This window comes from Lycorma delicatula, chromosome 10 (assembly GCF_047948215.1).
Source record: "Lycorma delicatula isolate Av1 chromosome 10, ASM4794821v1, whole genome shotgun sequence".
In the NCBI taxonomy this organism is placed as follows: Eukaryota; Metazoa; Arthropoda; class Insecta; order Hemiptera; family Fulgoridae; genus Lycorma; species Lycorma delicatula.
This window is the reverse complement of record NC_134464.1, coordinates 34,086,646-34,110,659: the sequence shown is the minus strand read 5'-3', so window position 1 is coordinate 34,110,659 and position 24,014 is coordinate 34,086,646. Positions and strand designations below refer to the sequence as shown.

General features: G+C 33.0%; 1 protein-coding gene across 2 annotated transcripts in view; it reads right to left on the bottom strand.

The window, feature by feature from the left end:
* Positions 1 to 150: 150 nt before the first annotated feature.
* LOC142331239 (luciferin sulfotransferase-like) overlaps positions 151 to 24,014 on the bottom strand; it is a 133,573-nt gene continuing 109,709 nt past the window's right edge. Inside the window, exons 4-7 of one of the 2 annotated variants that reach the window (XM_075376993.1) lie at positions 20,699 to 20,840; positions 11,396 to 11,516; positions 5,270 to 5,364; positions 151 to 1,159 (exon numbers count right to left, since the gene is read on the bottom strand). In XM_075376993.1, coding sequence (XP_075233108.1) covers positions 857 to 1,159; positions 5,270 to 5,364; positions 11,396 to 11,516; positions 20,699 to 20,840 — 661 coding nt within the window. In that variant the 3' untranslated portion in view covers positions 151 to 856. The remainder of the gene's footprint in view (positions 1,160 to 5,269; positions 5,365 to 11,395; positions 11,517 to 20,698; positions 20,841 to 24,014) is intronic. The other variant, XM_075376994.1, reaches the window with a different exon arrangement.

Below are 24,014 nucleotides of genomic sequence, written 5' to 3'. Positions count from 1 at the left end.
TTTGATTCGGCGGCTTGGAGGAGCCGGGAAAGTAATGAAACACTTTGCCAGCTTTTTTTTTCACTCCAATATTAATATTAAAACTATTGATAGAAGTCAGTGGAGTTGTAAGGATTAGTTGTTTGAAGGAGGAAACAAAAAACAAATAAATAAAGTGTGATTTTTTATTTTATTTTGTACAGTTTGCGTTACAATTTGTATAGTTCAGTGCATTTTTAATGATTCCCTGAAAATTTGTTTTAGAGAGTAAAATTTTTACTATGCAAATGTTTATACCACTCCAAAACTATGATGAAAATTTTTTAATTCAAATACTTTAAGATTAAAACTTAAAGTTTATTAAATAATTAATTCTATTAATCAGTATATTTTTCCATAAAATTTACAAAAAGAAAAAAAAACGTATCTAATTACGTTTTATAAACGTTTAGTAATTAAAAAAGTATGTGTACAATTATGCGATTTACAGTTTATTATTATTTATAAATAAAAAAAATAACTTAATTATTATTATTTTTTAATTATTTTGTTATATTTTGGTGTATTTATTAAATAGCTTATACAAGTATCTTACATTATTATTTGCTAATTAAATGATATCAAATTACATGATTTAACATTACAGAATAAATATTACTAAGCATTATAATCATTATACAGAAATTACTGGTAATGTAATAAGTTACCAAACGTACTAAGTATTTATAAATACCCATGAAGTAGCAAACAAATTAACTACCATTAAATTACTCGAATTACCAATTAATCCGTAGCTTATATATTCTATTAACATCTTGATCATTATTTTAAATAATACAATATTTACATTTTCCGTAACATATACACAATAATACATTTAATTTATATGTTTATTTAAATATGAAGGGAAATCCGATTCATTTAATTTTTCTTTTGTCCAGATATCAAATTTTTCAGCAATCTCTGGTGTCATTTCTTTTTTCCAACCTTCTACTTCACCGTTTCTTATAAATGCCATATTTTCTTTACCAATTTCTTTTATATCATTTTCAAAATTAACCATCGGATTATTTTTCATACTTTTAAAACTTAAATGATCTAGTATTTCAATTTCTTGTTCTTCTGTATAAGTTACTCCTAAGAAATCAGCTGTCTTCTTCAATACCTTTGATAAATCCTGCTTAAAATTTAACCAAAAAGATTATATTTAAATAAATAACGAATAATAAATATAATATTATATTAAACTTTCATGAAATTTAATTTATTTTAATGGAGGTTAGCGGTAGTACATCATCTCACCTTTTCCGTTCATTGTGGTTAGTGACTAGTTGGGAGTGTGGACTGATTGGGTGTGAGGGCTTGTTGGGGGGGGGGGGGAGAATTTCTTTTTAAAGTAGACTATTTTTTTGTATAATTTATTACTGCATACGTTTTTCTAAACTATTTTTTTTGGAGTTGAAATTGATTGTTGTTATTAAGATAATAATCTTTTCTGATAAGAACACTATGATTTCTATGTTGAGTACTGTTTACCTTTTTTACCTTCATTCTTTTATTAGATGTTGACCGTTTCGGAGTAACTTCATTGTCTAAATTTATTGTACTCATAAAGTACAATGACAGTATTGTACTCATTGGAATAAAATAAGTTTTGACAATGGAGTTATTCCGAAACGCATCAACATATAATAAAAGAATGAAACTAAGAAAAGTGAACTGTACTCAATATTTATTAAAACCGGTTTTAAACAATGATACAATAGTACATCAGACTTATTTAATCAATATCTCCCAAAAATGGGGGAGACAGAAAGGGGCATGTCACCATTGATGACATAACTAGGGGTCATAAGCTTTCCTAAAAAAAATTGGCGAAATCGGTACAGTGGTTGGCGCTGGTAGACTTTTTTTTAAGGTTTTTCATTTATTTCCTTATAAGAAGTATACAGTGAAGTTGTGTTTTTGCAATATATCTTGAAAATGAGGGGTGGAGGACATTTGAAGGAGTTTATTTAATTGTTTGTGTTTGTATTTTCCTACCCTACTAAACAGCGTTTGTATGTGTGTCTGAGTGTGCGTCCCCCTTAGCTTAGCACCGAAATGTACCGATCACTACCGGAGAATCACGATTCATTAGTACATGTCTCGTGGTGGTCAGCTGTTTACTTCTTATGTATATATATATATATATATATATTTTACCACATATATGCCCAATTTAATATCGGCGGGGGATAACGGTAGCAACGATGTGAGAGGGACGCACAGTGTACGGACGCGCTGATACAAGCATTACTCCCACCGCGCACTTCTCCCACCGTAGCGGCGCTGCAGCCTCACCACTCTCAGGCTCCTATAAAACAGCGTGCACGAGAGTGAATTGGCAATTCATCGTCGACCACCACCTGAAGAAGAAGTTGGAAGAAGAAGAAGTCTCCTGGCCGGCTCAAAGTGGGGACCTCCCGGCGGATGCCAAAATCCCCGCCGGAGCAGCAGGCCTGGTCGGCCCGCCGAGGAGCCGCTGGACGCGGACGCTACATTCCCGCTTCAGCTCCAGCTCGCCGGGCTCAGCAGCAACAGCCGGCCCAGCGTCGGATCGCTCAGGGAGAACCGCCTCGGCCGCGCCGGCGAAAGACGACCGACGCCGACCCGACAGTGGTGGGCTCTGGGGGCCCACCACTGTCATGCTGTAGTGGGTACCTAACTGCCGCTGAGGGAAAGCCCGGTCGGACTTCAATGGGCGAGCCGCAACTCCCCGATTTCGCCGGAAACCAGCTTCCGGAACCAACGGCTCTTCTCAGAGCTAACGCTAAAAAAATCGCCCTTATATGGAAGTTTTGGAAAAATTTATTACTTTTCGAATTTTTTGACGAAAATCACAAATTTCTCGAAAACGGTCCTAATCCTCTGAAAATGTTTTTCGACCCTTCTACATCATAATTCCATCTGCTCTCAGTGGTACCAATCGGTTGATAATATTTTCAAGTGCCACCGGGACGCCATTTGGAACTTAGGAGGAGGTGCGATGGGGTGCCACCGTAATATCTCGGCAACCACTCGTCCGATTTTCACGATTAAAATGGCATATGTATCAGCAGGTTCAGTGCCACTAACTGTTTAACGCATCGGACACACTCTTGATCGACTAGATTTTGATTATCCGGAAATTAAATCGTGTTTTGATTACCTTCACCCACCGTAAAACATACAAATCCAATGTTTTGCTAAATACGCTCAAAACTGTGCGCTAGCGCAGCTGAAAAGTATAAAATTATGAAAAACAAAAAAATAAAATAAAAAATACATAAAAAAAAATTTTTAAAACCACTCATATTAAATGCACTAAAAAGTAAAAAAATATGTAAAAAAAATTTAAAACACCACTCTTAAATTAAACGCACTAAAAGGTAAAAAATAATTTTAGGACGGTGTCTCAGAATGGATTTCACAAGTTTTAAAGGCCAATTCAATGGCCTAAAGAGTGGGATGTTGCAGCACCCCTTTCTTTAGGCCATTGAATTTGAAGCTATGACTTTCACATATCACTTTCACGATCTTACATATCACCATCAAAGTTTGTTGTCAAATCCATTCTGAGATACTGTCCTAAAATCATTTTTTACCATTTGCTGCGTTTAATTTAACAGTGATGTTTTAAAAATTTTTTACATTCTTTTATTTTATGCGATTGTTTTTCTTCATAAAATAATGAACTATAACGAAAAAGTAGCCACCGGAATGTACCGATCACTAACGGAAAATCCCGATCCGTTATCATCAATTTCTAGAATTAAATTTGTAATTTAAACTTTCGTTATATCAATTTTCATCATTCAAAAAAAGAAATTTTACACAAGAGGTAATCAATTTTGGACACATAATAATTCCATTCAAGACATTGGCAGATGTTAGGGTAAGCTTTATAAACTGAAATTTTTATTACGAAAACTTATGCAAAAAAAAGGAATATATCTGTATAGTGCCTTTAAACCAACCCGGTTGCTTAACTTAAATCCTTACTGAATTCATGCATCATTAATAACATCCACTTGATTATTCTGCTAGGCTTTTCTACTATCAATGGATTATTAGTTTGTTCGGGAGAGCATGTAATATCTTTATTACAGATGAGGCTTGGTTTCATTTGAGCGGTTACGTTAATAGTCGGAATGATTGCGACTGGAGCTCTAACAATCCTCACGTCATCCATTTATGACCTCTACACCCACAGAAAATTGGTGTGTGGTGTTCAATTTCCAAATGAAGAATAACTGGCCACATATTCTTTGAAAAAATATTTAATGCAGACCTCTACCAAGAAATTTTAACTCAATTTATAACGCAAATTTAAAATTAAACGAGAGAGATTCGTGGTTTGACCACGATGGGGCCACACGTTGTAAGGCAAAAGCAAGAATAGATTTTGAGAAGTCTCTTTGGTGAAAGAGTAATATAGACTGGCTTATGGCCAGCTAGGTTACCTGATGTTTTTTCTGAAGATTTTTTTTTGTATAGGGATATCTAAAAGGTTGTGTATTTAAAAATAATCCACTCATCATCATTGAAGAACTGAAAGCCAACATAACTCAAGAATTACGACAAATCGGAAGAGTACGCTTTGAAAGGTTGCACAGAATATGAAAAAGAGGGTACAGGCTTGCATTGATGAAAATGGTAGACACTTTCAACATTTTTTATGAAAACATTTTATTTCTATATTGTTTTGCACAAATAATTGTAATATTTGTAACTAATCACATTATTTTTCTTTAAATTGTATTGCTTTTTTATGGTTGTGTTTTGAAACAAATGCTTTGCATATATCGAGACTTTTGAGTTTATTTGTAGTAATTTCATCTATCCTATTTGTACGGTTCAACGTCCAGCTTTGGATAATTAGAATACAAAGCAAATTGAGTTAGTACGTTTACAACGCATTATGTTCATAATATATTTGAAGTTTTATGTTATATACTACTACCATTTTAGCATCAATATTACTATTTTTTAACTGTCAAAATTAACATTTATTGTATTCGAATAGTTTCTATTTTTTCCTCTCAACCATCTTTTGAAAGTTATTTTGAAAAAGCTACTTTGTCTTCTTTTTCTTTGTTTTGATATCTTGAAAAGCTCTAGCAAACTGGATAGACATCGTTGGGTATTTATTTCAAGCCAGATTCTTATTCAGTAATTAATCAAATTTACGCTTAAAATTATATTATTAAATACCAGTCAATTTAAAAAAAAAATAGCTCATTAATATGAAGAAAACAGAATTACTTACATGTTTCATTTCTTCAAATGATGATATCAGAACATTTTCTCTACCTTTTAATTCCCAAAAACTTAAAACATGTTCCCAGAAAGGACTAAAAACCACTGGAATAAAAAAAAATCCGTTTTATTTTAATTAAAAAAATTTCAATTAACATCAAATGCATTATTTACATTCACATTTCTCATAAATTATAACATTTCATTTTCTGTGACAACTCCTTTTATCGTCCTTTTGTTCACTAAATGTGCAAAAAGAAAAACTGTTGTTTTACTTTATTATATATGATTTTATTATAATTTTATGTAATCATATATTATTTGTTATATAACCATAAGAACAAAACATAATTCAAAATTTCAGTTCAATCCGAAATAAACGTTTTTATCCGAAATATCAGAAATTAATAAAATGATTCAAGTTCATTGGCTAAGTGTCTTGTTATAAGGTATATTTCTTTCTTTTCTTTTTTTTTTAATTTCTTTTTCTGCTTAGACTCCGGAACCACCGTAAGTTCAGAGGATGAATGAGGATGATATGTATGAATGTAAATGAAGTATAGTCTTGTACAGTCACAGGTCGATCGTTCCTGAGGTGGGCAGTTAATTGAAACCAAACTACCAAAGAACACCGGTATCCACGATCTAGTATTCAAATCTGTATAAAAATAACTAACTGCGTTTACTAAGATTTGAAACTTAGAACTCTCGACTTCGAAATCAACAGATCTACGATGATGAGTTCACCACTAGACAAACCCGATGGGGTTTCAAAGGTATTTTTAAAATTATTAAATTACATTTTGCTTAAAAAAAAGTTGACTTTTTAAATGTGTTATATAATTTTAAACTTATTAAACTTTTTGTGAAAGTTTTCTACCAAAGAATATTAAACGGTTATCCCTTCCCAAAAACTTTGCTCTTGATAGGAGATATTTGTTTGATTTAGGTCCTATAGAAATTCACAGTTTATTTGTTCAGAATGCATTGTTTATGATTTAAGTAAGAATAAATCCGTACTTTGTTTATTTCTTTGTACAGAAAATCGTATTTATTTGTAATAATTTTCATTTTACTTTCTAGAGTATACTTTCCTTACATAATAGCTCTAGAGCCAAGCCCAGAAAATCGTATTTATTTGTAATCATTTTCATTTTACTTTCTAGACTTGTAATTATACTTTCCTTGCATAATAGCTCTAGAGCTAAGCCCACCGGACTGGTCTAGTGGTTAACTAGTTATCGCAAATCAGCTGATTTCGAAGTCGAGAGTTCTACGGTTCAAATCCTAGTATTGGAAGTTACTTTTGTACTGATTTGAATGCTAGATCATGGATACCGGTATTCCTTGGTGGTTGGATTTCAATCAACCAAACATCTTAGGAATGGTCGACCTGAGACTGTACAAGCCTACATTCAATTACATGCATACATATCGTTCTCTGAAGGAAATATCTTAAGGTGGTTCTGGAGGCCAAATAGGAAAAGAGAGAGCTCTAGAGCTGAGTTACAAGAAGGGAAATATGGAAATTAGTCAACAAAAAAAAATTGGTATATGACTTTGCTTTTTCATTAGTGAAGTTTCATGACCCAGGAACTTCAAAAAAATAAAAACGTGGGGGTAATATTTGTAGGTACGTAAGTAAATGTGATGGCGTGTTTGGAGTTTAATCACGTTTAACTAGATATTTCGATTTAGTTAAATTTGGCACAGAAACTGGTACATATGGGACAATTTATTGGTAAAAGTTTGGGATTAATACCTCCAGGGATTGGAGTAGGTAGTTTCTTTGGGGTCAACTTTCTCAAAATTTTGCCAACATAACCCCACTTTATATTAACCTCAGCACATGCGTAAATCGTTACCTAACCATTTAAGAAAAAAATTGCCCCCAATTTTTTTCCTTCCCTAAAAATCCAAAATCCAAATGGTTATTTATTCTTATACAGTAAAAACTAAAGATACACGAAAAAATTTTAAAAATTCAAAAATTGATCTTTTAATGGATAATTTCAAAAGAAATTCCGTTCAAAATATGCAATCGAAAAAGCTGTCTTATTTAATTGAGTATTTATTAACAGATTTTTTTAAAAAATTGTCGAAGCCAGGAAAGTATAACAACTTTGTTGTTAGCTCTTTTATTTGTTCATGTACTTATAATTATCATTTAAATTCACTGCTAGTAGCAACAACAGCTGTCGGCCATCATGGCGCGCGTGGTAGCGTCTCGGCCTCTCATCCGGAGGTTCAGGGTTTGAATCCTGATCAGGCATGGCATTTTCATACGCTAAAAAATTGTCACTCATCTCATCCTTTATAGAAATACCTAACGGTGGTCTCGGAGGTTAAAAGAAAAAAGTTCCGATAACAGTTGATTTAATAACTTAAAAAAATATTCATGAATAAAAGTCTAGATAATTTTAGATTGAAGTTTCTCATTATGTTTAATTTTCCTTAATTCGGTATAGTTTTCTTCAGGTAAATTATAACTGTATAAAATAAATTTCCACATACCAATAATTTAAAAAGTATACATCCGACTACTTTCGGATCCTTTACTCCATCATCAGGAATTTCCCAAAAGGTGTTAATTCAAATTCAAATGTATAATTTTATACAATTTATACATTTAACTCAAGGATTGAGTTAAAATAAGAAACGAATTTAAATTAAAATTTTTACGTTCATAATAGTCGATCATCAAGAAATAAAATAAAATTGTACGTCAATAAGACCGTAACTTCATGTTCGTAAGATCTGCGACTATTATAGATTACATTGCATAAATGTTTGCGACTATTACAGATAATATTATCGATCACGTTACGGCCTTATTGACGTATAATTTATTTCTTGACGACCGAATATTATGAATGAACAATTTTAATTTAAATACAGATAAAACATTTGAATTTGAATTAATATCTTTTTGGAAATCGTTTGGTTCTCGGTGGCGGAGTGGTAAAGTCTCAGCCAATCATTCGAAGATCCCGGATTCGATCCCTGTCAGCTACGGCATATTTCATACGCTAAACATTTCCACATTCATATTCCTACGTGAAAATTACTTTGTAAGCTTCTGTGGTTAATTAATTCATTAATAAAAAAAAATCTGACAACTGTAGATTGTTTCTGATGGACGACTTACATACACGTACACACAAATATTTATCATTTTATTTAAATGTAAAATTTTTTCTTTATTCAATTCTTTGATTATAATTAAAGCGCACGTGCATACCGCATTTAATTCGCGCGGGTGTGGCGGTACTAGCGGTGACGGTCGGCACTATTGAAACTAATAAAATTTCACAACTTGGACAAAACAGATTTCGCTTGTATGGTCGAAGACTGATGTAACTGTGAGGATTAACGGACCAGTTACCGAGTCTACCGGACAATCGAGTTTAAGACCCAGCCAGACCGAGTTACTTTTTTTACACTTAAATATTATTCATTTATTTAATTCTATCGCTTACCTGTGACGTCACAACACAGCGGAGGACTACAACAGTATTTCTTTGGGTGCGATTTTGCAGAAAGTCGTTTTGAAAATATTGTTATTTTTTAATCTTTAACAAATATGCCTAAGAAAAATATGACCTTAATTAGGCGAAATCTCGAGATACTGAGGATGACCTTGCTCTACAGTCTCACCCCCACGACGTTTTATGTTGAAAATTTAATGGCATCAGTGCCCCAAATAGGCTATAGATATAATCTGATCTACTTTGCTCAAACTCGGTTTCTCAATCTCGAGACATAAGGTGATTTAGACGCCAACACCGAAGTACATACGTCGTACATACGAACATTAACAACCGGAAAATTTTCATCCGGTTTTTTGGGTTCCTTAGGTGTCAAAACGTCCAGATGCGTGTGAAAATCGCAAATGCCCAAATTGGGTCGATTATTGTACTTTCTCTTCTAGAGCTATAGCTCTACTGTAGCGGGAAAGTAAAAATACCAATTTTAATTAATAATTATTGTACATTTTATTTACATGACCGTATCTTATAAATATTAATTTGTATATTTTAATGTTTTCTAAGTTTATGAATTTCCTTTTAAATCGAACAAAATTTGTTTCCTTTTTTATGCTCCTAAGGATATTATTAAAAAAATCTAAAATCTTTTTACAAATATAAATTTTAAGTAATTAACTTCACTGATTATTTAATTTAATAAAATAAATAATAGTATGAGAAGGAATCTAAAGATAATATAATGGAAAATACATAAAAATAAATAAATTACGTAATAACACTATATAGGCCTTAATTAAATTTTCTCGGGAGATACTTCCTGTTTTTATTTTTTTCTCTTTTACATGTATTTTTTAGTCTTGGTAACAGCGTTCGTTACTATGGAAACTAATTACAAATTTAAACGTTGTTATTGGTTTTCATAGCAAGGTACGACGATCATTCATCGTCCAGCTGTCAATACGGTTTAGTTTTAATAAAGTATATGAAAACATTATATATATATATATATTTACACACACATACATACAGTCTGTGAATAATTATACACATATGTTTGTATTTACACACACGTGTGTGTATACATATATTTGTGTAATAATATTACACACACACACACACACACACACACACACACACACACACACACACACACACACACACACACACACACACACACACACACACATACACACACGCGCACACATCTATGATAACTTGTCAGTTATATATTTTATTGATACTGTTCTCGACTCGACTATGCCCGTAAATCGATCCTAATTTTGTTCTAATACGTTGAATAAAATACAGATGCAATTAATAATAACATAAATTCCGAATAGTATGTGTACACTGCCGTTATGTCTACTGGATTTTAAAATTAATGTCAAAAATAAACGCTTTTGTATTTAATATTTATTCATTAATAAAGGTAATTATTTTAAATATCCTATAAAGACGAAAGTTTTGGACAAATCTTTAAAATAATTCAGTGTATAATCATTTTATTTGTTGATTATATATGCTTTTTTAGGTACGTTACGTTCTGTAACTTTCTCTGGTTTATAGTTATTCTCTATAGCTTTAAAGTATACTATATAACGGAAAGTATGCTAATTGGATCAAATTTTACATGTTAGGGTTTTTGTGTTCTTTTTTTTTAGAAACACACAAATGTTTGGTGTTTTTTGACCTTTCATGAAAGGTCAAAAAGTAATAATTCATTGGGTTGAATCATGACATTTTATGAATATTCTTAACCGAAAAACGCATTTTTTAAATAAAAAAATCTCGGAAGGATGTAAGAATGCACATTATATATATATATATATATATATATGTTTTTCCTTGATATCTTCAGAATGAATGTACCAATTAGGACGAAATTTGGGATGATTATTTCTGTATAGTAATTTAATTTTGTTAATTGGTCGAAGGATAATCGGATTTTATGGGTTCTGTATTTCAGAATTTTATTCAAAGAGTATGTAAGAATTATATACTCTCATCATATAATTTAATTGTACTCAGATGTCTAAGGTACTTTCTTGTGGTGTTTGATCTTATTCACTAACCATAAAATCCTCCCTCCCACCATAACCACCCTCTCTTTAAACCCTTTCACCATAAAAGAAAAATAATTTTTTTATTTTCTATCGTTTCTGGACACAAAAGTTACATTAATATAAATGCTACAATTACCTTAGTATGTTATTTTGATTATGTATTTAGATAATTTCATTCATGGGTAGGGGATATTAACCCTTTTTTGCTAGTTATTTATTTCGTGTTATCTTTAAATTGAATAAATTGATTTTTAAGAGATTTTATACGATGACCTCAGTATGAGTAATTTTCCCCATTTAAGCGTAGTTACGATCGTTTGAGGAAAGGAGGTTACTAAAGATCCAGCACCCCAAAATTTTTACTTAAAGAATAAAATAATTTTCTTTTATAAGTAGTTGTACATTTGCATATTTAAATAATTTAATGTTCCGCTTAATTTTCGTTTTAAGTAGTAGTCTTTCGAGGGCAAAGCCTTCAGTAGCCAGAGTTAGTAACTTTCCCGGTAATGTAGGGAAATTTATTCAACTTTTTCCTTGTTTTAATATTTTTTAAATTTTATTTTTAATTTTTTACATTATACTCACACTTATCTTCGACAAAAGCCTCCAAAAATTCATCGAGAGTTCCAGTATAGTTATTCCATAATTGAAAATGATGGAAATACGAAACAGCTGCATCTTTTGGATTTCTATGAACATAGATTATCTGAAAACGTAAAACATATAGTCATAAATGATAAAAATAAATAATAAATAATGAGAAATATGTTTTATATATATATATATATAGCAGATTTACATAAATTATTTTCTCTATTTTTTACAAATCTTTTTCCGTTGTATTTTTCTATATCATTCAACAGATGACTTGAATGGAAAAATTGTTTCATAATTCCGTTTATGTATAAAATTGTTTATATATATAAAGTTTTAGTAACAATTTTTATAAAAAAATTTATACCATTAATTTTATAAATCATAATTATGGCATTTAATAGTGTTTTTATATTGTTTAATTAGCATTTAAAAAAAAATATATTATAAAATTATTTTATGAATATATTAACGTATAGTATTATTAAAAAGTGCAATAACATTTTTAACGTACATTTGGGAAGAACTTTTTTTAAATTTTTAGAACAATAGGAAAAACCTAATGAAATAAAGTTGTTTTTGGTTAAAAAAAATCGGTTAGCTATAATAACAGTAGGAAGAAAATTAGAAAATTAAGCTGTTTTTAAGATGGACGAAGCAGGAGCGATATAAAATGCCGAATAACACAAGCTAAACGAGCCTTCAGTAAGAAATATAATTTGTTTACATCGAAAATTAATTTAAATGTCAGGAAAAGATGTTTGAAAGTGTATGTTAAAGTGTCGCTTTATATGGAAGTGAAACTTGGACAATCGGAGTATCTGAGAAGAAAAGATTAGAAGCTTTTGAAATGTGGTGCTATAGGAGAATGTTAAAAATCAGATGGGTGGATAAAGTGACAAATGAAGAGGTATTGCGGCAAATAGATGAAGAAAGAAGCGTTTGGAAAAATATAGTTAAAAGAAGAGACAGACTAATAGGCCACATATTAAGGCATCCTGGAATAGTCGCTTTAATATTGGAAGGACAGGAAGAAGGGAAAAATTGTGTAGGCAGGCCACGTTTGGAATATGTAAAACAAATTGTTAGGGATGTAGGATGTAGAGGGTATACTGAAATGAAACGACTAGCACTAGGTAAGGAATCTTAGAGAGCTGCATCAAACCAGTCAAATGACTGAAGACAAAAAAAAGCTTTTTTATAAAAAAAAGTATAGAAACATATAATTCAATTGCTTTTTAATTTGTTTATAGAAGAAAAATTAATGTTAAAAAAACTGAAATAACAGTCATGTGTTAGAATATAATATTTATAAGCTTGATTATGCTGTTGTTTTGGATAAAATAAAGGATTGAGTTAAAATAAGAAACGAATTGTATGGATACGATCGAAATTCAATTTATAAGTGAACAAGAATGAAAATAAAAGGTAAAAATGATATAAAAGAAAAGAGGGTAATTTTGGAGTTAGATATTATCATATGATAAAACAGTATGCAAAGTAACAAATTTTTTTTATTTAGAAAGTAAAACAACAAACGACAAACTAGTAAAGATGATATCAAAAATGGAATGGCACAGACAAAGAAAGAAGAAAAATTGACTATTAGATCATTCCGCTGATCACTGTGGCGGAATAGTTGCGTCGCAGCCTTTCATCCGGGGGTCCTGGATTCGAATCCCGGTCAGGAATGAAATTTTTCTTGTTTTTTAAAATTCCATTTCTATATTCCCATGTACAAGCTTCAAAGCATTTTTGGTGAATTCATTAAACCAAAAAAATATCATTGATTTTGAAACAGACATTGGGGAGGAAACTCTAAAAGAAAAGTAAGATTAATGATTTTAAAATTAGTGTCACAGGAAAGTTTTGAAAATTATGTGGATTATACTGCATAATAAGGCTTTAAGTTAAATTGTAAAGTAGAAAAATATGTCACAGAATGATATTAAAAAGAGAATATATGTGGGCCATATTCTAGTCCATATCGTGGCTATAAGGCATCCAGAATTAATGAATTTAATTCTAGAAGAGTGTAGAAGGTTAAAACATTAAAGGATGACATTGGTTAAAATATATAAAGTAGATATTAAAGGAAGATGTAAAAGGTACTTTGAGGCTAAGAAAATGGTATAGGAGAAAGTATAGAGAAGAATAAAGTGCAATAAACCAGTCATAATACAATGAAGAATTTAAAAAAAAATAGTTAAAATTAAAATGTATCACTTACTTTCCCATAAAAAACCATGAAGTATAATTTCAATTCACTTAAATTTGAAACGGATGACGGATGTTAACAAACCGTTCCAGCACAATATAAGTTAGTAAAATTATTCCTATAGTTAGAAAAGAAAATTTTGTTTGTTTATAGTTAGTCTCCCAATGCAACCAGACTTTACCAAAGATAAGAAGAATAAAGATAACTAACTTATAATAAATAATTTAATATTATATCATTGTTTTTAACATGATAATTTTTAGTGAGCTCAAGCATGAAACGGGCCTTACGCTGCATTGTTTTTATGTAATGATTAAATCGTAAAACATTGTTTACCTAAATGTATCTTTATATATTTACCTTTATATTTATCTTTATATATTTATATGTATCCTTTGTACGGTTACCTTTATGTATCTTTATGCTCCAAGGGCGGGGAAACTACAGATTGAAAAAAAAAATTATCTTTATACAAAAATGTATCTACCAACCTAAATGTATCTATACTTTTTCTTTTTCCTGTTTAGCCTCCGGTAACTACCGTTTAGATAATTCTTCAGAGGATGAATAAGGATGATATGTATGAGTGTAAATGAAGTGTAGTCTTGTACATTCTCAGTTCGACCATTCCTGAGATGTGTGCTTAATTGAAACCCAACCACCAAAGAACACCGGTATCCACGATCTAATATTCAAATCCGTGTAAAAGTAACTGGTTTTACTAGGACTTGAACGCTGTAACTGTCGACTTCCAAATCAGCTGATTTGGGAAGACGCGTTAACCACTAGACCAACCCGGTGGGTTAAATGTATCTATACTAAATTTCTTTTGAATAACTAAGTTTTTTGTCGTTTTAGAAAACTTCTTTGCATTTATTATTTAGGTAATATAATATATTAACATCAGATTAATCTATTTATTTTGTTGAACACAGAAGAATATCAGGGTTGTTTGGAAAGTTCTCCGCCTGATACAAAGATGGCGTAGTATGACTGTCTAAACAACTATGATATTTGTCAAGTATGATCCTTTAAATGGCGTGCTATTAAGTTTCAGATACGTGTTTTTGGCAATTGAGTAAAGCAGAGAAAGTTTTGAAATTATCTGGAAATGGATGAAATTGAAGTTCGAGCCGTATTAAAAGTATTTTATTTTAAAGCTTTTAATTCCATCGGACTTTGAGAAAGAGTTAAGAGTTAGTTTAGTTAGTTGTAAAGAATTCTTCCCCTTAAGAATTTTATGGTAAAAAAAAGGTGAGCCGCTGAATTTAACCGTGGTGATACATCCATTCAAAATTATTAATTTGGGACACTAAAAAACTGGTACGACCGGTGAATTTGTACCAAGGAGCTACAACGCCGAAAAAAAAGATGGTCGATTAAAGAAAAACGAGTTTGCTGAAATTGCAAACATCTCAATGGACAATGTCCGTTACTTTTTATGCTACGATGTTAGTATGAAAATCCGTTTAGTTCGATGGGTGCTGCGTTTGTTAGCAATCGAAACGTATTCAACTAAACACTTCTCAAGGCTGTTAAAACTTATTTAAATGCGACTCCTCTGAGCTACTTTGAAATTTTGTAATAGTAGATGGAACATGGGTTCATAATTACCAGCCAAAAACCAAATAGTATTCAATCAGTGTATGAGAACTGGTGAAAGTATGCCAAACAAAGCGAAAACAAAACTATGTGCAAGGAAAGTCACGAATACGGGGTTTTTTTATTCTTGGGGTGTAGAGCTTGTAGACTATTTGGAAAAAGACAGGTCCATCACCGGGGAGTACTAAGCTATACTAGTGAACTGATTAAAGGATGCTATTGATACTAAACATTCTAAAAAAATAGTGCTCTTTCATCACAATAATACAGCTGCACACACGTTTAGGGTTATTGCTACAGAACTCCGTTATGTATCATTAAAAGTGCTTCTAGATACGTCGTGTTCGCCGGATTTAATATCCAGCAATTATTACCTCTTCTCAAGGCATGAAGAATTGGCTCGCTGGACGGAAATTCACTTCAAATGATGAAATGATGAAGTCAAAGCTGAGACAACATATTTGTAACAGTGCCTACCTAACTGCAACTTTTACTTTACAGAGTTGGGCATATAGCATTATAACGAGGGCATAAAAAATTTGGAAAATGTTTATTTATGTATTGACCGATAGGTTACTAGATTATAAAACTTTTTAAAGATTCTGAAAAATCTTGTGTTTTGTTTGGCAGGCCCGAGGTCTTTTAGAATGAGCATTGAGCATAAGAAAACTGTTTCAAAGAGCAAGCTATTACATTTATTTTAGAAGCCATCTTTATCTGTTTAGTAAAAATTTCATTGGATACTGGATTTTTAATTATTTCCGTAAATAAAGTTTTTTAGGAATAATTTTTAATAAATAAATAAGATTCTTTTATCAACAAAATGAGATTTAAATCCACGTTGCTAAACACAAAATGTATCCAACCTTTTAAAAGCTTATTATTCTTAGATAAATCAATTTATGAAATTTCGATTGCACACTTTGTTCTTATTTCTGTAATTTTATTTATTTTATCAGATGAGTAATTATTTCAACTCTATCAAACACTATTATTTTTATTTATTTTTTTTTTGAGGTTTTTAGGGGCATCGACTACTTTGGTCATTAGCCCCATCCCACTTCAAAAAAAAAATAAAATAAAAGGTTCTTTAATTCATATTTCCATGAAGAAAATAAGTGATCAAAATTTCAATCTTCTAATTTAAAATCCAACAAATTACCGCCTAGGCTTTCCTTTCGGCCATCCTTTCTTTCGTTTTTCCATTCTGCGAACGGCCTCAACTTCCGACGACAGAGTGTCTGAGGCTTCGGACATGGCATCGTCTTCTCTTTCTGACGCCAATGACGTTCGCCGGCTTACATCAGGTGATGAAAGCTTCAATCGTGCTGTGAGCATCGTTGCAATTGAGTCTAAACTTGCAACCGATGCACTTTCGGCGGCTGATGAACTTGATTCAATGTCTAAGGCTGTGCTTGGGCCGGCTGATACAGATGCTCTCGCCACAGTTGTTCTCTGAGCTTTTGGGGCCTCTGTAGGTACGGTTTTAATATCGTCTGTGTCTGGTGCTTTTTCGATAGTTACTTGCACCTCCATTTTGGTTGACGTAGATTTTTCCTGTACTCTTGTCACAGTATCCTTAGCTATATGACTCGTCGTCGGGGTGATCTTTAGATCTTTGTCGGATAAATCAAGATTTTTCTTCATTACGTCTATTGCTGGAGTTATAATCGAAGATTTTGCCGGTTTTTTAAACTGCACTGGTACGGGTCTTCTGTCGGCGACGTCAGTCCGGGAATGAGCCTTCTCATGTTTACTTTGTTGTATCTGATGAGTCGACTCGATCTTGTAATCAATGATTCTTTCTATCATTGTCGCGAGACTTGGTGCCATCGTATTAAGCAACTGCTCCACGTTGATTTTAGGTGTTGGGGGAGCAGCAGCTGCTTCTGCGTATGTAGTCGATGGTCTAGGTGTACGTAGGTTTACAATCTTCTTCGCTTCAGGGTAGCTGACTTTTTGAAGCGTTTTAACCTCCTGAATGGCTGTTTCTGATTTGTATACTGGGCAGTTCCTGGATCGACAATTATGGTGCCCTTTACAATTAATGCAGACTGGAGGGTCTTTACATGGATCACCCTCTTGTATCTTCATTCCGCATATACAAATTTCCTGCGCTTCACATCTAGCTGCTGTGTGTCCGAAACGTTGACATCTAAAACATCTCATCGGCTGCGGAATAAATGCCCGTACATCAAGCCGATGGATGCCAGCTCGTACCTTTTCAGGAAGACTTGGCCTATTGAATGTCAAAACATGAGAGGCCGAAGGAAGAATCTCACCATTTCGTCTCATAGAAAGTCTGCGACAATGTGTCACTCCCTGACTAGACATTTCCTGCACTATTTCTTCTTCAGTACAGTTAAGAAGATCACGGCAAACAACAACTCCTCTAGATGAATTAAGTGTACTATGCGGTTGGACAGTAACCGCAAATTCACCGATCTTCTTTAACGCCTGGACTTTCTGGCTTTGCATGTCGTTTATAGTTTCGACATGTAATCCGTTAAACGCCTTACGGATTTCCTTGACAGGACCACCAGCACAATTTGTAATCTCTCTAGCAATTAAGAATGGACTTACCTTTTGGAAGTTACCATTCTCTTTTGTAATGACCAAAAATCTTGGTTTGGGAACATTATTTCCAAACAAAGCTTTTCTTTAATCTTTACTGATTTTATCAGCATCTTTTCTAATCTTATCACTCTCCTTACTTTTTTTTTCTCTTCGCTTTTGGCGAATCGGCGGTTTCTAAACGAGGGTGTTTACGTGCACCCTCTGCCACGTTAGTTGGTTCAGGAAAATTCATGAACATTGATCCCTTCTGTAGCAAGGCTAGCCGCCGGGGTACACCCCCACTCCAGGGCTACTAACCTTGGAGGTCCGATCCGGTACTCCGGTGGAACCGGCATATGTCCTGGCAGAGAGCGGATGCGCAGTCTCTGCACTGACTCCAGGCTCCTACTCACCGAAGCTTTCAGAGCTCCCATGCACCGACATACATGGGCACCATTGCTACAATCGCATTGTCCCATCGCAGGGGGCATGTGGACAACGGAAGGGTCTCCGTTACACCTGCAATAACATTGACCCTGGCCGCCACATCGCCAGCTCTAAGAGTGGTATAAATCCATTTCCAAAATCGTTTGTTATTCCATTTCCTGCAGGTAACCAAAAATCCAGTCCATTTAGTGACCTGAAGTTGGAACCAGGTCAAACTTAACAAAGCATAACCGAGGAATTTACTCGGAACCCCGTTAGCCAGCTATATGTGATGTACAAAAGTACAGCTGTTGCCGCCCTGGACGTGGAACATAGATGTTGTGTTCCGGACGTGGGGATTATCTACCTCAGGGCCACTATTATTTATCATAAATATGGCATTTTTAATTTACCTCATGTTATAAAGGAAGTTAAGAAATTACACCGAAATCTTTATGCGAAGTACCACCAGGAGGTGATATTACCAAACAGAATTGTACAAGAGGTAATTCCATTTATGGCAATAATTTTGAGGACGTTAACCGCCATCGACGATAAGCAGATGCCACCCTCTGCTACTTCCACTGAATCTGCTAAAACTCATGTGGGAAGGCCTTCCACTGTCTTTATAACTTCAACCAATCCTGCTGGTTCTTTGATTAGCGATAATTTGATAGTGATATTTGATACGCGCTAGGTTTTTGTTGAATACTAATGCACTTCACTTACTGTTGAATACCGCATAATAAATAAATGAAAACGTATTTCCACTATTATCAGTTAAGGTATATTACAATATGATTAAAGAATTTTTAAACCTTTTAAAAAGATATTTTGCTTTGTTCAAAATAATTTGTTTGATAGTATTAGATGAACGAGCGGTTTACCTAAGTTATTTATTCAAGCTATTAATTTTTTTTTTATGTACGAGTATATGTAGTCAATTTAAGATTTTATTATATTTTTCCTGGAAGTTACATGTGTAAAATTATTTCAAAAATTTTTGTAGAAGGGTGAAATAATAGGGTGTAATAATATAGAAGGGTGACAGCAGGGGGTGGTGCCGGAGGACCCATGGCACGCTGAGTTTTGAGTTAAGGCAATTCCTGGCGGGTCATGGGAGATTCAGGTCTTATTTGTATAGATTTGGGCACGAACAATCTGAAAATTGTCCGGAGTGCGATGTGGAAGAGACCCCCCCAACAAGTTTTCTTTTTGTGTCCGCGATTCGCCATAGAGCGTAGAGAGATGCTCGGCAACCTGGACGTGAGCACATGTTTCGCTCTGAAGATACCATACGAGTTCTATTACTAGGTAAGGCACAGCGGAAGACTGTGGATAGATTCGTCAGGACGGTCATAAGGAAGCTCCAATTATATGAGGAGTCCCGCAGAGGAGAATGGCGCCTGAGGGCGCGGGGGCGGACAGGTCTTCGGCTGAGTGCCTAGGGGGCTCCCCTTATGTGTGAGGGTTGCCTGGGTGAGATGAGCATGGGTCTGATGGTGGCTACTGGTAAGTGGTGTGACTATTTAAGATTTCTGTCTTGACGGGTGTATGAATGTGTAACGCGTGCATGTTAGTAGCTTATCCTGTTTTCTGCAGGTTCTTGTGTGTTGTTGCCGGGTAAGCATTTGACGTACTGTATGTGTTGCTTCCAGTAGTGTTGTTTATGTGGAGTGTGACATTGTTGGATTGTTATGACTGTGTGTGTGTGGGCCCCCTTCTTCTGATGAAATGTTTTTATAAGCAGTCCCAGGAAGGGGGAAGCCAGGGGTGGAGGTTTAGCCGGTAGTGCACAGGTATACATACGCCCTTGGTTATAACTGGCGGAACCTGTTAGATAGCCCGACACTGCTTAGGTGCCCGTAAATGGGGTTCCTCCACCTCTTTAAAAAAAAAAGAAGGCTGAAATAATAGTAAGAGTGAAATATTTTTTTTTTGGGCGGTGACAGGATTAATTAAATGTTTTTCAATAAGTTTTAAGTTGGAGGGAAGAAAAGATAAAAATAAATAATTTACTATTGATATATGCATATATTAACATAGTAAGAAAACTTTAGTAATACTTTTATAAGAACATACAATTTTTTTTAATATTTAAAAGCTTTTTATTACTGATGTACATATTTTTTCCACTGATTTGGCTTTGTTCAGACCAAGTCAGAAGAGTAAAATCAGAAAAAATAAGTATTATGTTATTATAATATATAGTAAAACTATTAAATAACATTTTAATTCAATGCAGATTAAAGTCTAAAGGAATTAACACAACAAAACACAGAAGTACAAAATGCATACATAAGAACGAAGCTTATTTCGTTCAGAAAAAAAGAAAGACGTAATGAATTTAAAAAAAAGGGTAAAAAAAGGAAGAAAAAATTGAAATGAGAGTTACATATTTTACTTTACAGAGGGAAGAACTAAATAAAAATATAAAATTTTGTCTATAACATACGTAATTATTAATTATGTAGATAAGTATTTTTCTTTACCTTTGGATTAACTATGAATAACTGTTTTGGTAGCAGTGATGGAGGTAAATGAGATTTAATAAATCTTGGTGATGGTAAATTTTCAATGAAAGATATTGAATCAGGAATATCAGTACAATTTTCTGGCCATAATCCCGTAAAACTGAAAAAAAAAAATTACGATTAGAGAGAATAATACTTGGCAACATGTAATAAAATAAAATAATAAACATAATAAAAATCAACTCTTAGCTTTACAGATATGCTGCAAGAAGGAAAGTATAATAATTAATTAAAATGTGGGATATGGGTTTTTCGACGTTTCATGATCCAAGGACCCCTATAAACAAAAAAAGTGGGTATAATATTCGTATGTACTTATGAACGTGTTTTGGCATGTATGAATAAAAATTGTGACTTGAATCATGTAGAAATTTTCGTAGAATTTGTTATAATTTTCTTCATTTTACAATTTTGAAACAATAAAGAAATGTATTAATAAATATACACGCTTATCCAGAAGAGATAAACGAAAAAAGCTTTATTTGTACTTAACAAACAGCTGATTTTTTTGTAATTTTGTTATTTCTATTTTTTCATTGATTTTTTTATAAACTTATATCCGTAGAAAATAGTATTTAAAAAACTAATATCAAGCTAAATTTACCGTAATTCTACTTTTTACAGATTACTTTATTTTTAGTTTTTACAGATTTGTATAATTTTTACAATCTTTTTACGGTTTTACCATACTACCTTTTAGAAAATTGTTAGAATTATTTATTTTACAATTTTTTCGAATCTTTTACGATTCTTCACCGGCATAGCCAGGATGGTCATACAACATTTTGCCAACTGTTTTTTATTAAACTTTTTTTTCTATGGATATTTGTAATTCGATTTTTTCCGTTGTTTCTTTAAATATTGAATTTCTGTATATTCGACGTTCTGGGTTATAAGTGACCAAATCATCCACGAAAGTTGAGCAGTCGATTTTTTTTTTGTTTTCGTCCCTTGAATTATGGGACAGATTTATAATTTTTCTTATTGAAAATTCCATAGTCTAATTATTTTTTCTAAAACCGTATCGAAAAGTATCGGTGGTAGACCGTCTCCTTCTCTGACTTCGGTTTGATAAAGAATATTTCCACAAGGTGTTAAATTTGGTATAAGTATCGGTCATAATTTCTTGAATTAATTTTTTAGTTTTAGGATCGATTCCAAATTCTTTCAGGGTATTAAATAAACGTTTTCTGTTTATTGATTCCATAGGATATGTTAAAATCCACAAAGGTTGATATTAGATGAAGAGAGCTCAGAGTCTGATGGAAGTAAGGAAGAAAAAGAAACAGATTCTGGTGATACAACTTTTAAACAAAGCAGTTCACCTGAGCCTCATTTACTGACTCAAGAAAATCTTAACGATCTCATACGAGATTTAAAGATATCTAAAATAACAGTCTGAAATGCTAGCTTCCTGTCTAAAAGGATCTTTTTCAAAAGAATACAAAGATATGTACTTATCGTAATCGTCATTCTGAATTTAATTACTATTATTCTGAAGAAAATGGTTTAATGTTTTGTAGTGACATTTCTTATCTTAGGCAGACACTTTGTAATGAACTTAACCCATCAGAATGGCGGTTATTCACTGATTCCTCTAAAGTTAGTTTAAAAGCTGTGCTTCTGCATAATGGTAGTAAATTTCCATCAGTACCGTGTGGTTCACTCTGCTAGTATGAAAGAACATATGAAAACTTTAAATTTATATTGTGAAAGCTTCAATGTGCATTATATGAATGGAATATTTGTGGTGATTAGAAGGTAATTACACTTATTCTTGATCTGCAGGTTACACAAAGTACGGTTTTAATGTTTTGAAGTACATTTTTTTGTGTGAATGGGATAGTAGGAACAGATAAAAAACATTTCATTAAAGAAGAAAGGCCTATAAGCGAATCACTCATTCCAGAACAGAAAAAAATGTGAAACATGACCTATTGTGTAATCCTAAAAACGTTTATCTACCTCTGTTATATATTAAACTAGGATTAATGAAGAATTTCGTCAAAGCCATGGATAATACTCCTGGTTTCATGTACTAAAAACAGAAGTTTCCTAAAATTAGTGATGCAAAAATTAAAGAAGGAATATTTGTGGGTCCACAATTACAATCAATAATACATAATGAAAAGTTTGAGGAACTATTGAGAACTAGATTGAGAAAGTAGCTTGGCAAGCGTTCAAAAATGTTACTCAGAGTTTTTTGGGAAATCGAATGGCGGAAAATTATAGTGAAATGATCGTAAACGATCTTATAACATGTTATAAAAATTTGGGTTGTAATATGTCCTTAAAAGTACACTTCCTGCACTCGTACTTAGATATCTTCCCGGGAAATCTTGGGGAAGTGAAGGATGAGCACGGGGAACACTTTCATCAGGAGATTTCAGCTACGGAAATGAGGTATTAAGGCAATGGAATTATATGCTGACCGATTATTTTCGACCATCAAGAGGGATGCTCCACAAAGTATAGCAGAAAATCGTCATTTCTTACTTTCTACGTGAGTTAAATGTTTGAATATTGCGTAGTTAAGAATGCAGAAAGTATTAAATGTTTGAAATTATATAAATGTCTGTCTTTCGTAAACCTTGCGTGACGGGGATAAACCGATACCATATTTGAATTCAGGAGAAAAAATACTATCAGTCACATATTTTTCTTCATAAGACAAAAAAAAAAAAAATTCGCAAAATTACTGCAGTTATCGTGTTTAAGAAAGTTAAATATATATACGAGGTGTGTGAGAAAAGTAATGAGACTGACTTTTTACTTACCAAAGTTTTTATTTTTTTCAAACAACAATATTATCCCCTTCAAAGTAGTTCCCTTGGGCAACTATGCACCGACGGAGTCGTTCCCACTCCTGGTAGCACGCTGGAAGGCTTCAAATTGTAGTGCATTTAACCGGTCGATCACAGTCTTTTGAATGCTCTCCAGAGTTCCGAAATGACGTCCTATTAAGACACGTTTCAATTTCAGGAAAAGGAAAAGTCACAAGGACTCAAATCAGTGGAATAGGGGGGGGGGGGTGGAGAAACCGTAAGAATGCGTTTTGAAGTCAAAATTATCACAAACCTTTCGCATGTCCAAATAGTCTTTCAAAATTTGATGTACAGTGAAAGTATTTAAATTTAACTGTTCACTCATCATCCTTATTGTTAAACGACGGTCTGATCCCACATGAACCCTCACGCGCTTAACGTTTTCGTCAGATTTTGAAGTTGAAGGTCTCCCTGAGCGAGGTTGATTTTCAACGTGTTCCCGGCCTTTC